This window comes from Callithrix jacchus, chromosome 15 (assembly GCF_049354715.1).
Source record: "Callithrix jacchus isolate 240 chromosome 15, calJac240_pri, whole genome shotgun sequence".
Classification (NCBI taxonomy): domain Eukaryota; kingdom Metazoa; phylum Chordata; class Mammalia; order Primates; family Cebidae; genus Callithrix; species Callithrix jacchus.
Genome location: NC_133516.1, coordinates 25395468 through 25413538, shown reverse-complemented (window position 1 = coordinate 25413538; position 18071 = coordinate 25395468). Strand labels below are relative to the sequence as shown.

Genomic DNA, 18071 nt, shown 5'->3' with positions numbered 1-18071 from the left:
GGGGCTGCAGGCAGCGCAGATCCGCGGGCGCTAGGCGCGCGTACCCAGCACTGGGTGCCGGCGGCGAAATCCGCGGTAGCGCGCTGTAGCGGCGGGCGGCCAGTGCACGCCCCTTCCTGCGTCTGCAGCTGGCTCCGCGCGCCCCTCTCGGGCGTCCGGCCTCCGACGTCCTGGCGGCTTGGGTGGCGGCTGTTCGGGCGGTCGCCTGGCTGCTCCTCGGGGCGGCGACCTGGCTCACGCGCGGGCCCGCCGCGGCCTTCACTGCCGCAAGCTCTGACGCCGGTAAGGGGGGCCAGGCTGCGGAGTGCGGGCGGGGCTCGAGGGCCAGAGCGTGGTGAGCGGTCCCGGCTCCCCTGCCTCTCCGCGGGTTGCTGGGACGTGGGGACCCGGCGCGGGACCTAGATCGATAGGGCGAGCCGGAGGAGGTCAAACACCAGAGCCACTTGCCCTCCTCCGTCCCCCTGCCCTCTCGTGCGCTCTGCTCTGCGGCGGATCCCGGGTCTCTGGAGAGTCGGGCTCGGGCTCTGCGGTTCCCAGGCTGGACTGGCCGCCCTGTTGCTAAAGTGCTGAGAAGGAAGGTCAGCCGTCAAGCGTCTTGGCATGCTCTTGGGTTGCACGAAGCTTCTGATCACCAAGGGGCCAGCAAGGCCTTAGCGCCCTGTGAGGCATGAGAGTCCGCAAATTGAATATAGGGACTCCGTGGCAAACTGCTAGTTCGTGCAAGAGTAGTTGGCGAACTGCTTGTACTACTGCTGGACAAGTGCAGGAGTAATTACAATAAAGTAGTAAGGTTTGACGGGGAAGGAAAGTACAAACCTGGCAAGTTTCTCCATCTGTAAAATGAGGATGTTTCTGTCATCCTTCGTACCATTTAGATCCATTTATTATCTGTCAATCAGCAAAGCTCTGCTTTTGTGTGTTGACATTTTGGGTTTCCAAGTTTATCTAAAGAAAGGATTATGAGGCCAAGAAGAATTTTTAAACAGTTTGATTTGGTGATCTCTAGAGGTTTCCAACATTGGCATTTTATAATTAAAAAGGGGTCAAAATTAGTCGGGCATGATGGCCTCTGCTTGTACTCGGGAGGCTAAGGCTGGAGAATCGCTTGAACTCGGGAGGCAGAGGTTGCAATGAGCCTAGATCACGCCATTGCACTCCATCTGGGTGACAGAGTGAGACTCCGTCTCAAAAAAAAAAAAAAAATTACAAAGGAGTCAATTTCCAAAGCCAGCTCACCACAACCAAAGTAATATTTAAGAGGAAAAATGTTGAAGGTAAATTCACGTCCAACAAATTAGTTTTCAAAATGGTACTTTTGCCTTTAAAATCATAATAATAGTTTTGCCATACTGTTTGTAAATTAGCCTTTTCCAATCCCAACGATCAACTGCTATCTAGTGTACATACCCATAGGATTTAAGCCTGTTAATCATTTTTCTTCTAATTTAATTTATAGGTAAATATTAGCTCTCATTTCCCACCCTACCCCCATTAAAATTAAACACAATGAAGAAAAATCTGGATTTGTGCTGGGCACAGTGGCTCACACCTGTAATTCTTCTTCTTTTTTTTTTTCTGAGACAGTTTCGCTCCTGTTGCTCAGGCTGGAGTGCAATTCGTCATCTCTGCTCACTACAACCTCCACCTCCCAGGTTCAAGCAATTCTCCCGCTTCAGCCTCCGGAGTAGCTGGGATTATAGGCGTGTGCCACCATACCTGGTTAATTTTTTGTATTTTTAGTAGAGACGGGGTTTCTCCATGTTGGTTGGGCTGGTCTCAAACTCCTGACTTCAGGTGATCCGCCCGCCTTAGCCTCCCAAAGTGCTGGGATTATAGGCATGAGCCACCTCGCCCAGTCGCATACCTGTAATTCTAACACTTCAGGAGGCTCTGGTGGGAGGATTGCTTGAGACCAAGAGTTCAAGACCAGCCTGGAAAACATAGCAAGACCCTGTCTCTACAAAAAAATTTAAAAGTAGCCATGTGTGGTGGCATGGGCCTGTAGTCCTAGCTACTTGGGAGGCTGATGCAAGAGGATTGCTAAGTTCAAGGCTGCAGTGAGCTGTGATCATGCCACTGCACCCAGCTTGGGTGACAGAGGAAGGCCTTGTCTCTAAAAAAAAAAAAAAACACACACACACACACAAAATTAAAAAAGAACAAAGAGGCCGGGCACTGTGGCTCATGTCTGTAATCCCAGCACTTTGGGAGGCTGAGGCAGGCAGATCACAAGGTTGAGAGAGCAAGACCATCCTGGCTGACATGGTGAAACTCTCTCTCTACTAAAAATACAAAAATTAGCCGCATGTGACACATGCCTGTAGTCCCAGCTACTTGGGAGGCTGAGGCAGGATAATCACTTGAACCTGGGAGGCAGAGGTTATAGTGAGCTGAGATCGAGCCACTGCACTCCAGCCTGGTAAAAGAGCAAGATTCTGTCTCAAAAAACAAAACAAACAAAAAAAAACAACAAAGAAAGATCTGGATTAGTACAAGATACATACGGGGTGTGGAGATTTATTTTTTTGGGAAAAGATCATATACTTCTCCAAAGCAAATACAATTTCTTTTTTGAGAGTTGGAGGTTTTCCAGTGAAACATAACGAGATAAATTCTAGAAAAGCTATAACACTAAAATTTATTTCAATTTTATTGTTGGTGGAAGTATCTTAGCCTTTAAAAGTCAGGCAAACCTTGCTTCTAATGGGTCACATAGTTAGTTGTATGACCCAGGGTCAGTTACTGATGCTTTATAAGTACAAATTTCCTCCTGCAAACAAATAACAGTAATTTTGCTTACTTTACTAGACTGTGAAAGTTAAAACACACATGAAAGCCCCAAGTAGAGGATCTGGCATGCTAGATATTATTTAACAAATGTTATTTTTTCCTATTCTTTTTCATTCCTTCAGATAGTTTCACCTTCACATCATTTTTCTTTTTTTTCTTTTCCTTTTTTTTTTTTTTTTTGGAGACAGAGTCCCACTCTGTCGCCAGGGCTGGAGTGCAGCAGTGTGATCTTGGCCCTCTGCAACCTACCCCTCCCAGATTCAAGCAATTCTCCTGCCTCAGCCTCCTGAGTAGCTGGGATTACAGGCACAAGCCATGCCTGGCTAATTTTTGTATTTTTAGTAGACATGGGGTTTCACTATGTTGGTCAGGCTGGTGTCGAACTCCTGACCTTGGTATCTGCTGGCCTCAGCCTCCCAAAGTGCTGGGATTACAGGTGTGAGCCACTGCACCTGGCCCCACCTCTTTTTTCTTAATGCATCTTTTCAGAAGCACATCCGATGGATTCAGTAATATTCAATGATAATAATAGGATTATGTAAATAAGATACAGTTTTCTGTGTGTGGGTGGGTTTTTTGTTGGTTGGTTTGTTTTTGAGACAAGATCTGGCTTTGTCACCCAGGCTGGAGTATAGTGGTGCAATATTGGCTCACTGCAGCCTCCTTCCACCTCCTGGACTAAGCCATTCTCTCACCTAGACTCCTCAGTAGCTAATTTTTTAATTTTTCTTCATGGAGATGGAGTTTCACTGTGTTGTCCAGGCTTGTGTGTTTTTTTAATGTTCTTCCCACAGATTTACAGCTTTTGAAAGGGGACAAAGGTCCATAGCAAATGCCTGGCAGAGTTGCTGGCCAGTAGTAACTGAATTTTTAGTTTTAAGATGCTTACTTTGAGTAATAGTTTTTGTTTGTTTGTTTGTTTTTTGTCTTTAGAGACAAGGTCTCTTTCTCTGACACCCAGGCTTGAGTGCAGTGATGCAACCATAGCTCACTGCAGCCTCCATCCCCTGGGTTCAAGCAATATTCCCACCTCAGGTTGTGAGCTAGCACACCTGGCTCTGAGTAATAGCTTTAATGTCTGGATTCTCGATGAAGTCAGTATGCTGAGATTTCTGGTTATTCTAAGTTTACAGTGGAACCCATTGAACCTTTAAGTGCCTCCAGCTTTGCTTTTTTTTTTTTTTTTTCCTTAAACCTTCCAGCATCTCCACAAGGCATAAATGTATCATCTTCCTGGTTTTGTAGGCATGGATGTTAGAATATAGAAGTTGCCATTATGTATCTGATACACAGTTTCCGTGAACTAGGATTAAAATGGAGATTACCTGGCTGTTTAGCCATCCTGTTCCTTTTTGGCATCTTGGGATCACCTGAATAAAGCAATATTAATAACAAACACTTACATAGAATGCTTACTATGCGGTCGGTAGGGTCTGTTCTAAGTGCTTCTACATATATTAAATTCTCATGAGAGCTAATAGAGAGAGAAACTATCTTGCCCGAAGTTGACACAGCTGTTAAGTTACAGACGGGGATTTGAAATTAGGCACGATAACTCCAGAGTCATTGTTCCTAATCACTGTGCTATATTGGAAGTAGATTTATATATATCTCAAATTGCTTAAATTTTGAAAGTTTTTGTTTTTTAGGTTGGATAGATTTTCTAGGCAAGTAAAGCCTACTAAAATACCTGTTTTCTAATTATTTAAATATTATTTTATTGAGTGCTTTTGTTTTTTAAAAAACATCTTTGGTTCTTATAGGCATAAGGGCCACGTGTTCTGAAATTACTTTGAGACAAGAAGTTTTGAAAGATGGTTTCCACAGGTAAGTTGCCCATTATTTCTATTCCTATTAAAATAATGTCTCATATAATTGTGTGCAAAAAGCCGTAGTTGAAATATATATAAACTGAAAAATCAGGCTGGGCGCAGTGGCTCATGCCTGTAATCCTAGTACTTTGGGAGGCCAAGGTGGGCAGATCACAAGGTCAGGAGTTCAAGACAAGCTTGGCCAATGTAGTGAAACCCCGTCTCTACTAAACATGAAAAAATGATCTGGGTGTAGTGGTGTGTGCCTATAGTCCCTGCAACTCGGGAGGCTGAGGTAGGAGAATCGCTTGAATCCTGGAGGTGGAGGTTGTGGTGAGCTGAGATCACGACACTGCACTCCAGCTTGGGCAAGAGAGTGAGACTTTGTCTCCAAAAAGAAAAAAGAAAGAAAAGAAAAGAAAAATCACTTGCTTTCTCAAAGTTATTCAGTGATGGCATATGTGGTTCACTCTTTGAAATAGTGATTAAAATAACTGAGTAGAGCAAAAAAGAAAACAAATATCTATTTACCATGTACAATTGTCCGTTGGTATCTGAGGGGGATTGGTTCCTCCTGGACTTCCCCTGAGGATACCAAAATCCTCAGATGCTCAAGTCCTCTGTATCAAATGGCATAGTATTAGTATAGAACCTACACACACCTTCTCATATATAGTATATTTTTATATGTACAACTAGTACCTATATATAATATTACATTTAATCTTCACAATGGCATGAGATAGATTATTTTTTCTTAGTTTTCAGATGAAGGAGGTAGAGCTAAAAGAATTTAAATAATGTGGTAGAAATTAGAGTGATAGAGCTCTGACTCAAATTTAGTACCATTATATGAAAAAAAAAAATTTTTTGAGGTGGAGTCTCCCTAAGTCATGCCTAGGCTAGAGTGCAGTGGCATGATCTTGGCTCCCCGCAACCTCCATCTTCCAGGTTCAAGTGATTCTCTTGCCTGAGCCTCCCAAGTAGCTCAGAATCCAGGCATGCACCACCAAGCCCAGCTAATTATTGTATTTTCAGTAGAGATGGGGTTTTACCATGTTGGTCAGGCTGGTCTCGAACTCCTGATCTCAAATGATCCTCCCACCTTGACCTCCCAAAGTGCTGGGATTACAGGCGTGAGCCACTGTGCCCGGCCTAGACCACATTATTAAAAGGATGGTTTGTGAACACAGAAGAGGTGGTATAACCGTGCTTTTCTTGGGGTTGTGCTGCAGTCCAGTGAGTATGTAGTAAGGGCAATACTGCTAATGCCTACACAACATGTATGCATCAACTGGAGCTTAGCTTTACCTTGGTGCAATTTTTGGTAAAATGAAAAACCTCTTTTTCATGAAAAATAAATAAATAAGAAGTGGTGATCTTTGAGAATTTGCATGAATGTATTACAAATATTTTCTTTACAGAGTTACTTGATAGGTAGATCAGGGAAATACTATAATTATAGTATCTCTATATACAGATTTTCTGGAAGACTTTTGACCAAGTTTTACATTTTACATTTGTGAACAAGATGAAGAAATGTGTATTGGAAGACAATAGAGGTGAATGACTTCATAAAGATTCACAAATATATCCAGTATCTTCTGATTAATGGATTGAATGTGATCTTGGAGGGAGGTCCTGAAGGGTCTCTGTCTTTTTAAAATACATATGCTTTTTCTGATTATAAAAGTATTACCTGTTCATAAATATGTGTATAATGTCCAGGAGAAAATAGATTATAGGTATATTCTGCTTTTATAGAAAATATATCTATATGGCTAATGATGTGGGCCTTAGAGTAAAACTATGATCATTTGAATCTTGGCTAGATAAGTTACTTAGCCTCTCAGTGCCTTGCTTATATAATTCCAAGGAATTATAATAGAATTATTTCATAGTTTAAAAAAATCAACCTCATTGAGTTTTGACACATGTATACACTCATGTAACCACAGCCAGACCAGAATCAAAATATAGAACATTTCTATCCTAAAAAATACCTGTGTGCTGCTTCCAGTTACTCTTCCTCACATACCCACTCACAGCCAACCACTTGTCTGTTTTCTGTCACTGTATAGGTTTTCTAGACTTTTATATAAATGAAATCACACAGTATATGCTTTTTTATATCTGGCTTCTTTCAGTGTTATGTCAGTGAGATTCATACATGTTCTATATAGAAGTAGTTTGCTCTTTTTTGTTGCTAAGTGCTGAAATGTGTTTATCCATTCACTTATCAATGGCATGGGAGTAGTTTCCAGTTTGGGGCTGTTGTTATGAAACAAGCTGCCATGAACATTTGTGTACATGTCTTTGTGTGGACATGTTTCCATTTCTCTTGGGTAGATATTGATGAGTGGAATTTCTGAGTATATGGTAGATATATGTTGAACCTTTTAAGAAACTGTCAAACTGTTTTCCAAAGTGGTTATACCATTTTACATTTCACCAGCAACGTGTGAGAATTCTCTTTTTCCCATTTCTTCAGCAACACTGGATATGATTAGTCTTAGACATTCTGGTGGCTGTGTAGTGGCATTTCATTGAAGTTTTAATTTGCATTTCCTTGATGACTAATAATGTCGAGCATCTTTCCACCATGTTTATTTCATATCTTCCTTTGGGAAGTGTTTGCTTAAATGAAAACACCCATTTTTAAGTTGGGTTGTTTATTATCTTATTAAGTTGTAAGCATTCTTCACATATGTATTTTTGATATAAATCCTTTGGTAGATGTATGCATTGAGAATATTTTCTCCCTGTTATGGCTTGCCATTTCATTTTCTTAGACAGGGTCCCACTCTTACCCAGGCTGGAATGCAGTGGCACAATAATTGCTCACTGCAGGGTGGAACTCCTGGGCTCAAGTGATCCTCCTGCCTCAGCCTCCTTAGTAGCTGGGACAACAGGTGCATACTATCATGCCCAGTTACATTTTTTACATTTTTAAAGATTAAAAAACAAAAGTAGCCCAGGTATGGTGGTGCACATCTGTAATCCCAGCACTTTGGGAGGTTGAAGTGGGCGGGTCCCTTGAGCCCAGGAGTATGAGACCAGCCTGGGTGACATGGTGAAACCCCATTTCTACCAAAAACAAAAAAAACAAAAATTAGCCAGACATGGTGACATGCAGCTGTAGTCTTAGCTACTTAGGAGGCTGAAATGAGCAGATCTTGAGTCCAGGAGATTGAGGTTCCAGTGAGCCAAGATCATGCCATTGCACGACAGCTTGGGCAACAGAGTGAGACCCTTTCTCAAGAAAGAAAACCAAAGCAAAGAAAACTGCAGCAGACACTATATGTGGCTTGCAAAGCCTAAATTATTTACTGTCAGGCTCTTTACAGAAAAAGTTTTCCAACTCCTGATCTATATGACCATCTTGGTAAGTATCTTGACCATCAGAAAGTATGAATCCACCAACTTTTTTTTTTTTCCAAAAAAATTCTTCTGGTTATCCTAGATCTTTTGCATTTCCATATAAATTTTTAAATCAGGTTAATGATTGCTTCAAAAAAGCTTCATAAAATTTTGCTTGAGATTGATGAAACTCTAGATCAATTTGGAGATAATTGATGTGTTAACATTAATTAATGAATGTTTTAATCCATGAATATGGCATCTTCATTTATTTAGATTTTTTTTTCAGCTGGTCTTAACCATGTATTAGGCTGGTGCAAAAGTAATTGCAGGTTTTGGCCATTTAAAGTAATTACTTGGCTGGGCACTGTGGCTCATGCCTGTAATCCCAGCACTTTGGGAGGCCGAGGCAGGCAGATCACCGGAGTGTCAGCAGTTTGACATCAGCCTGGCCCCCCATCTCTACTAAAAATACAAAAAATTAGCTGGGTGTGGTGGCAGGTGCCTGTAATCCCAGCTACTTGGAAGACTGGGACGGGAGAGTCCCATGAACCCAGGAGGCTGAGGTGTCAGTGAGCCAAGATCGTGCCACTGCACTGCAACCTGGGCAACAGAGTGTGACCTGTCTCAAAAAAGAAAAAAAAAAAAGGTAAGGGTATAGGTATTTCACTATGAAGTATATTTGTGTTAGGTTTTTTGTAGATAGCTTTTATCCGTTGAGGACTTTCTCTTAACTTCTAGTTTCCTGAGAGGTTTTTTTCATGATTAGGTATTAATTTTGTCAGATACTTTTTCTTCCTCTGTTTTGAGAGGATCATACAATTTTTATACTTTATTCTGTTAATATGATGAAGTACACTGATGTTTCCAATAGTAAACCTATCCCTTGGTCATGCAATATTATCTTCTTGAAATACGTCTGTATTTGTTTTGCTAATAACTTGCTAAGTATTTTTACTTGTATGTTCATGAAGGCTATTGGTCCATTACTGTGTTGTGATGTGTTATTCTGGTTTCACTGTCAATGGCATTGTTGGCCTTATAAAATAGATTGGGAAACACGTTCTTCTCTATTTTCTGCTTGTGTAGCATTGTTATTATTTCTTCCTTTAATATTTAATAGAATTTAACAGTGACTGTTTTGAAGCTCTGTTTTTGGGTGTGTATGCTACATTTAGGATTGTTCTTGATGTTCTTGATGAATTGGCCCTTTTATCTTTATATAATGTCTTTTTTTATGACTGACCATATTCCTTGTCCTAGAGTCTCCTTATTCTAATATTAATATAGCCATCCCATATTTATTATTAATATTTGCATATCTTTTCTATCCTTTTGCTTTAAACTTTCTGTCTTTACCCTCAGTGTGTTTCCTATAGATAGCGTATGATAGCATATAGTTAAGGATGGCCTTTTTTTTCTTTCCAAATCCCAAGAGCCTGTGAAAGGAGTTGCTCTTTTGTCCATCTGTCAGTCTCTGCATTCTAATTGGAGTGATTAGGCCATTTATTTTTCATGTAAATATTAATATGGTTGGTTTGGTTTAAATTTATCTTGCTACTTTTTTTCTATTTGTTCCATCTAGTATTTTCCTTTTTTTTTTTTTTTTTTGCCTTATTTTGGATGTCTTGAGTATTTTTTAAGCATTCTATTTTGTCTCAATTTTTGGCTTATAGCTGTACTTCTCTCTGTTTTTAATTTGTTGCTTTAGGGTTTACAGTGTGCAATTGTTACCTATCACAGTCTACCTTCAAATAATTTTATTCCATGTCACAGATACTGTTCTATCAGAATGGTTTCATTTCCTTCTTTTCTCTATGCTATTGTAATTACGTATTTTACTTCATTTTTCACTTGTGTTATGAACCCCACAATATATTGTTACTGGTTTTTCTTTAAGCAGTCACTTTTTACATTATTTATTTTAATTGTGATAAAATACCCAAAACATAAAATTTACAATTTTAATTTTTTTTTTATTTTGAGATGGAGTCTTACTCTGTCACACAGGCTGGAATGTAGTGGTGCCTTCTCAGCTTACTGCAACCTCCACCTCCTGGATTCAAGCAATTCTCCTCCCTCAGCCTCCTGAGTAGCTGGGATTATAGGCACGCACCACCACATCGGGCTAATTTTTTGTGTTTTTAGCAGAGATGGGGTTTCACCATGTTGGTCAGGCTGGTCTCAAACTTCTGACCTTGTGATCCACCCACCTCAGCCTCCCAAAGGTCTGAGATTACAGGCATGAGCCACTGCACCCAACTAACTACAATTGTAACTATTTTTAAGTGTACAATTCAGTGGCATCAAGTACATTCACATTATTGTGCCATCACCACTATTCATTTACAGAACTCTTTGTTTTGTAAAACTGAAACTCTTTGCCTATTAAGCAATAACTACTCATTCCCCCTTCTCCCAGCTCCTGGCAACCATCATTCTACTTTCTCTGTGAATTTGACTCCTCTAGGTACTTCATATAAACGGAATCATATAATATTTGTGACTAGCTTATTTCACTTAGCATAATGTTCTCACAGTTCATGCATGTTTTAGGGTATGTCAGAATTTCCCTTCTTTTTAAAGCTGAATAATATTCCATTGTATGTTTATACCACATCTTGCTTATCCATTCGTTGTTGATGGGCACTTTGGTTGCTCCTGCCTTTTGGCTGTTGCAAATAATGCTGCTGTGAACAGGATTTACAATTGTCTCTTAAATGCCTGCTTTCATTTCTTTTGGGGATATACCCAGAAGTGGAATTGCTGGATCATATGATAATTCTATTTTAATTTTTTGAAAAATTGTCATACAGTTTTCCATAGTGGCCACATCATTTTACAGTCCCACTAACAATGCACAAGGGTTCCAATTTGTCTATCAATCATATTTGAAAGCAATTAAAACATGAGAGAAAAATATTTCATATTCTCTCACATATTTACCATTTCTGATCTCTTCTTTCTTACAGATTTATGTTTCTGTCTAGTATCATTTACTTTCTGTCATTTCTTGCAGTGACAAATTCTCTTAGTTTGTGTGAATTTTTATTTTGCCTTTATTTTTGAAAGTTTTTCCTGCTGTATATAAAATTATAGATTGACAGCTTTTCTTTTAGTACTTTAAATAGGTTGCTCCATTATCCTCTAGCTTATCCTCTAGCTTATTCTTATCTTTGTTACTCTCTACATAATTTTTGATAGTTTTTAAGACTTTTTTCCATTGACTGGATAATAATGTGCCTTGATGTGATTTTCTTTGTATTTATCCTGCTTGGGGTTGGTTGAGCTGCTTGGATTTATAGATTAATAATTTTTATGCAATTCAGAAAGTGTTCAGCCATTATATCTTCTTTTTTTTTCTGTTACATTCTCTCTTCTTATTTAGGAACTCCAATTATAGGTATACTAGACTACTTGATATTGTTTAAAAGCCATGGAGGCTGTTCCTTTTTTTCTTCCTGGTCTTTTTTCCTCTCTGTGCTTCAGTAGATAATTTCTGTTCCTCTGTCCCCAAGTGTCACTGATCTTTTTTTCTTCAACAGCTAATGACTTTTAATTACATTTGGATACGCTTTTATTTCAGAAATTATATTCTCCATCTCTTAAAGTTGGAATACGTTTTTAAAAAAACACCTTCTCTCTCTTTCTTTTTTTCTTGAGACAGGATCTTGTCTCTGTCTCCCAAGCTGGAATATAGTGGTGCTTTCAGAGCTCACTGCAGCCTCAACCTCCCAGGCTCAAAAGATTCTCCTACCACACCCTCCCTTGTAGTTGGGACTATGGGCATACATCACCACACCTGACTAATTTTTTTATATTTTATAGAGACAGGAATCTCTATGTTGCTTAGGCTGGTCTCAAACTACTGGCTTCAAACGATAATCTCACATCGGCCTCCTAAAGTGCTGGGGTTACAGGCATGAGCCACCATTCCGAGCCTTTTTTTTTTTTTTAGACGGGGTTTTGCTCTGTCACTCAGGCTGTAGTACAAAGGCATGATCTTGGCTTACTGCAACCTCCGCCTTCTGGCTCAAGCAGTTCTCCTGCCTTAGCCTCCTGAGTAGGTGGACCACAGGCATGTGCCACCATGCCCGGCTGATTTTTGAATTTTTGGTAGAGATGGCATCTTGCCATGTTACCCAGGCTGGTCTCGAACTCCTGAGCTCAGGCAATCAGCCTGCCTCGGCCTTCCAAAGTGCTAGGATTATAGGCGTGAGCCACTGTGCCCGCCTTCTGGCCTATTTTTTTCTAGGTAAATATCCAGTGTTTCAGTACCATTTATTGAAAAGACTATCCTTTCCCCATTAAAGAGCACTGGTACCTTTATTGAAAATTGTATGTTATTGGATTCCATTCCTTTCCATTGTTCTTTGTCTATTTTTACAGTAATGCTATAGTGGCTTATGACATGAATTATGAAAGATCTAATGGATGATTCTGACATGTTATACATATTTCATTTGACCTTATAATGTACTTTTGGAAAATGAATTTGAAATACAGTGTTTTCACTGATAGGAACGTAGTATTATGTTACCTCATTTAACAATTGAATGAAGAGATTGACTAAATGCACTTGTCTTACAGAGACCTTTTAATAAAAGTGAAGTTTGGAGAAGGCATTGAGGACTTACAGAGGTGCCGACTCTTAATTAAACAGAACATTCCTACAGGACTTTTTGTGGATCCATATGAGTTGGCTTCATTACGAGAGAGAAACATAACAGAGGTACAGTTATTAGGAGATTTTTTTGTGGAGAGAAATTAAGTTAGGCTGTATACCTGAAAAATGCCTTCATTGGGACAGTGGTTTAATTTGACTACTTCTAAGGTCTTGATTATATAATTCCTTGGCTTTTGCCAATGAGTTCTATTACTGCTGTGATTAACTGAAAAGGAACAACATATAATGACAATGTAGCACTTGGTGTCACTGTCACAGGAAAGTTAGGATGCTTGATGTGATGGGAAGGAGTTAATGCTGTTTGTTTCTATGAGTTATACCAGGGTTTTGCATGGACAATCTGAAGAGAAGTTGTATGTGTGTACATCCATACATATGCACATAGGTTTTGTATATAATGCCTATATGTGTGTGTGCATATACCTTTGTATACATGAATATGCATATATGTGGATATATATGCATAATAAATACACACATTATAACTCAGGTCTAATTTCTGTCACGTGGACATTTTCACTGTTGATGTAGAATACTATACTTTTATTTAAAATAATTTTTACCATATTATTTTAAAAAATCATTTACTGTTTTTTCCATTAACTTTTTATACCCTCTCTAGAAAGAGTGCTGACCTTTACTTTGACTTCCTGACCGCAGAGCTCTTACTCATTGCCATCTCGCTTGCTTCTCTGAAGAACAGGAAATTATCAGAATGATACCAATCATTTTAACTCAATACATGTTGAACCCTTTGTCATAGTTTTTGTAGTTACTGAATAATGCTATAGTCACAAAATTTCTCTGTTCTTAGGCACCTGTTTTGTCACCTAAACAAAGATTAATAAGAAAATATCACAGAAATAATGTTTTCAATTTTTTCTATTTTTATTTTTTGAGATGGAGTCTTGCTCTGTCGTCCAGGCTAGAGTGTAGTGTTGTGATCTCGGCTCACTGGAACCTCCACCTCCCAGGTTCAAGTGATTCTCCTGCCTCAGCCTCCCGAATAGCTGGGATTACAGACGTGTGCCACCACGCCCAGCTAATTTTTGTGTTTTTAGTAGAGACGGGGTTTCACCATTTTTGCCAGGCTGGTCTAGAACTCATGATCTTGTGATCTGCCTGCTTCAGACTCCCACAGTGCTGGGATTACAGGCGTGAGGTGGCCAGAAATAATTTCTTATTATGGGGAAATTTGGTACCCTAGAATATAATTTCCCCAGTTTACCTTTAGTAAGCAAACTTCTTTAAACGTAAATAAACTTGTGTTTTTCTCCTTAAAATCGAGGCTGGAAGGGGCATGAAATTGTTTATAAAGAAGGCAAATTTGACACTGCTCTTTATCATCTGTATAGCAGTCTTCTGGTTTTAACTTTAAAAAAAATCTTCCTCATTCATTTCTTCTTTATTAATATTTATTTTCTTTTTGAACAGGCAATGATGGTTTCGGAAAATTTTGATGTAGAGGCCCCTAACTATTTGTCCAAGGAATCTGAAGTTCTCATTTATGCCAGACGAGATTCACAGTGCATTGATTGTTTTCAAGCCTTTTTGCCTGTGCACTACCGCTATCATCGGCCACATAGTAAAGATGGAGAAACCTTTACTGTGGTCAGTAACCCAGATTTGTTGATATATTGTGACCAAGGTAAGGGTTGCAAGTGTTTTCTGAGGGTTGAAAAATAAGAATAAAGGCATGGTGGCAAGTTGCAGTCAAGGACAGGGATGGCAAGAGCATGTTTCTTTTTCTTTTAACTTTTTGATTATAAAATAAAGCACACATAAAAGTCTCAAAAAAAAAGAGTCACGTTCAACTTCTGCAATACTTTTGTAATTTTCTAATTTCTTAGGCATTCACATAAAAAGGATGCTAAAATAACGGTATGTGATAGATGGGTCCAAATCATATACATAATGTGTTAAAATATTTGACTACTTCTATCTGTTGAGGTTTAATACAAGCCTAGCTCTGAGTCCAAATACAGGTTTTCTGACATCATTTTCTACCACTTTCCTCAGAGTTCTCGATTTTGAAATGCTGGGCTCACTCAGAAGTGGCAGCTCCTTGTGCTTTGGAGAATGAGGATATCTGCCAGTGGAACAAGATGAAGTATAAATCAGTAAGCTCATATTTTATGTTGTTTTTTAGATTATGCTGCCTCATTTAAATATCTTTCTATTTCTGCCACATTTAAGGGATTAACATTTCCCTTTTTTTTTTTTTGAGCCGGTGTCTTGCTCTTGTTGCCCAAGCTGGAGTGCAACGGCACAATCTCAGCTCACTGCAACTTCCGCCAACCAAGTTCAAGTGATTCTCCTGCTTCATCCTCCCAAGTAGCTGGGATTACAGGCACCCACAACTACACCTGGCTAATTTTTTGTAGAGAGCGGGTTTCACCCTGTTGGCCAGGCTTGTCTCAAACTCCTGACCTGAGGTGATCCGCCCACCTCAGCCTCCCAAAGTGCTGGGATTACAGGAGTGAGCCACCGCACCTGGCTGGGATTAGCATTTTTTAACATAAAAGGCTGTTTGTTCTTACAACTAAGGGTTACTACAAAGCACTGCTATTTTTTTGTTAGGCAACTTTCTTTGAACAGACAGTTGGGGAGATGGTTGACCGTGCAATCTTATGCAATGTAGAATTGTTTTTGAGTAGGTTGCCATTTGCCATATGGTACCTGAAAATTTTTCTCAAACTCTAAAATACATCTGGAGACCTGCATGTGATTGTTTATGTCAATGAGGAGTATGCTTAGTATTTATGATTTATTGATTTAGCAGATTCTTGGTGTGCATTGCTACAAGATAAGTAATGACCATATTAAAACATTTTGAATTCCATTGTCTTTTTATTTATTTGAGACAGAGCCTTACACTGTCTCCCAGGCTGGAGTGCAGTAGCACGATCTCAGCTCACTGTAACCTCTGCCTCCTGGGTTCAAGCAATTCTCCTGTCTCAGCCTCCTGAGTAGCTGGGACTACAAGCACCTGCCACCATGCTTAGCTAAGTTTTGTATTTTTAGTAGAAATGGGATTTCACCTTGTTGGATTTCAAACTCCGGACCTCAGGTGGTCTACCTGCCTCAGCTTCCCACAATGCTGGGATCACAGATGTGAGCCACCACACCTGGCCTCAGTTGTCTTTAAAACTCTGTAACTTGCCATAAAAGATCATAATTTAATACTTTAAATATAGTTTGTTTATTTTGATATGGAGCCTCACTCTGTTGTCCAGGCTGGAATGCAGTGGTGCAGTCTTGGCTTACCACCACAACCTCTGCCTCCCGGGTTCGAGCCTCAGCCTCTCAAGTAGCTGGAACCTCAGGCATGGCTGATTTTTGTATTTTTAATAGAGATGGGGGTTTCACTATGTTGGCCAGGCTGGTCTCGAACTCCTGACCTTGTGATCTGCCCACCTCAGCCTCCCAAAGTGCTGGGATTACAGGTATGACCCCCCACACCCAGCCAACTTTATATATATTTCATCTTTATATATACCAGAAAAATAGATGACCATTACTAAGGTGGTATTCCATCCCAAGGTTTGTTGAAGGTGGCATTTTTTGAATGATGGTTTTCAGATTGCACTTTGTTACTGATTGGGTTGGTAACTTTTATTTTTGGGGTTGTGAAATCATAATTCAGGTATTTACAGAACAAAAACAAAAAGTATTGCCAAGTTACCTACACTTTAATGTTTTTTAAAACTTATTTTTAAAGTATAAACTTTTCCAGTATTTTTAATTGAACCCCTTTATCTTTAAAACCAAATAGAAAAAAGAAACTGAGTTGAATATAGGAGCTTTTGTATTGCTGTTCATGGGAAAGATCACATTCAGTTGTATAATATGTGAATAACAAGGTTTTAAAAGCTATCTGGGGAGAGAAAGGCAAACAGGAATAAAGGATAATTTAGTTTTTTGTTGTTCTAATGTTTTTCCTCTAAGTCTTCAATTTAGAGAGAATTCTGTGTTCTAGTGTTCTAATTTGAAGCATGGTAAGAGGAAGTAAATGTTTATATTGATTCCAGAGGTGACACTGGGATATAGCTTCTCTTTTTTTTTTTTTGAGACAGTGTCTCACTCTGTCGCCCAGGCTGGCACACATTGGTACAATCTCGGCTCACTGCAACCTCTGCCTTCTGGGTTCAAGCGATTCTCCTGCCTCAACTTTCTGAGTAGCTGGGATTACAGGCTCACACTACCACATCCAGCTAATTTTTGTATTTTTAATAGAGATGGGGTTTCACTATGTTGGCCAGGCTGGTCTCGAACTCCTGATCTCGTGATCCACCTGCCTCGGTCTCCCAAAGTGCTGGGATTACAGGCATCAGCCACCGTGGCTGGCGGATATAGCTTTTCTTAAAAGAATATACTTAACTCTATGTAAAAAGCAGAAAAATCAGAACTAAAGAGATTTAACAAATTATTGTGGGAATTGAGTCTGATTCTGTAACATTAAATGAAATGTTAGATTCAAAAGTCATTCAAACCAATAATATTACATATAGTGTAGCACTGGCTGAAAGTTATTTAAAAGAAAAAGATCCAATTAAAAATCAAAGAAATATTGGTCTCACTTTATGACATGAATTTGATTGATTGATTGATTGAGATTGAGACGGAGTCTTGCTCTGTCGCCCAGGTTGGAGTGCTGTAGCATGATCTTAGCTCACTGCAAACCTCCACCTCCCAGGTTCAAGTGATTCTTCTGCCTTAGCCTCCCGAGTAGCTGGCATTACAGGCACCTGCCATCACACCTGGCTAAGTTTTGTATTTTTAGTAGAGACAGAGTTTCACATGGTTGGCCAGGCTGGTTTCAAACTCCTGACCTCAAGTGATCTGTCTGTCTTGGCCTCCCAAAGTGCTGGGATTACAGGCATGAACTACCATGCCTGGCCCATGACATGCATTTTAAATATCTATTTTTTTTCTCTCTCTCTCCATAGGTATATAAGAATGTGATTCTGCAGGTTCCAGTGGGACTGACTATACATACCTCTTTAGTATGTTCTGTGACTCTGCTCATTACAATCCTGTGCTGTACTTTGATCCTTGTAACAGTTTTCAAATATGGCCATTTTTCCCTATAAGTTTTATGTAGTTAAATGCTTCCTAGAAACCTAAATAAGATCTATTAAATTCTGATGAGAGGTGTTCTTCTAGAATTGAGCTAGTAACTTTTATCATTTGTGGCCAAACTTACGTTTACTAGAGGAAATCTGAGAATGATCCCAGATTTCCTCTAGTAAACGTAAGTTTGGCCACAAATGGCCTCAGCTAATTCCAAAATTTAGTGCTCTATTGCACAGATGCTCGGTAATCCTCAAGCATCAAATGCCCTAAGAGGAAACAATTCTGCTAAATTGATGTCTATTTAGTGAGAAGTGACTTTATCTTCATTTGGGATAGAAAAATTATTT

General features: G+C 39.5%; 2 protein-coding genes and 1 non-coding gene across 3 annotated transcripts in view; all 3 read left to right on the top strand.

The window, feature by feature from the left end:
- Window positions 1–15: 15 nt before the first annotated feature.
- Window positions 16–17794, top strand: PIGX (phosphatidylinositol glycan anchor biosynthesis class X). Its single transcript, XM_017964811.4, has 6 exons — window positions 16–282; window positions 4554–4617; window positions 12552–12693; window positions 14083–14296; window positions 14668–14768; window positions 17598–17794. Exons 4-6 carry the CDS (start codon window positions 14086–14088, stop codon window positions 17739–17741), a joined length of 456 nt encoding a protein of 151 aa, XP_017820300.2. The 5' UTR covers window positions 16–282; window positions 4554–4617; window positions 12552–12693; window positions 14083–14085; the 3' UTR covers window positions 17742–17794.
- LOC118148195 (U4atac minor spliceosomal RNA) lies at window positions 5808–5933 on the top strand. Its single transcript, XR_004734971.1, has one exon. It is a non-coding gene; the product is annotated as a U4atac minor spliceosomal RNA (small nuclear RNA).
- Window positions 14666–18071, top strand: part of PAK2 (p21 (RAC1) activated kinase 2) — an 85663-nt gene continuing 82257 nt past the window's right edge. The window contains exon 1 of the mRNA XM_078350585.1: window positions 14666–14768. The gene's annotated coding sequence lies outside the window, so the exon portion shown is untranslated. The remainder of the gene's footprint in view (window positions 14769–18071) is intronic.

What these genes read in the sequence shown, in the direction of transcription:
- PIGX (XM_017964811.4), top strand. Translation starts at nt 14,086, where the DNA reads ATGATGGTTTCGGAAAATTTTGATGTAGAGGCCCCTAACTATTTGTCC. An exon ending in GTTGATATATTGTGACCAAG is followed by an intron (nt 14,297 to 14,667) that starts GTAAGGGTTGCA and finishes CACTTTCCTCAG; the next exon opens with AGTTCTCGATTTTGAAATGC. An exon ending in ACAAGATGAAGTATAAATCA is followed by an intron (nt 14,769 to 17,597) that starts GTAAGCTCATAT and finishes CTCTCTCCATAG; the next exon opens with GTATATAAGAATGTGATTCT.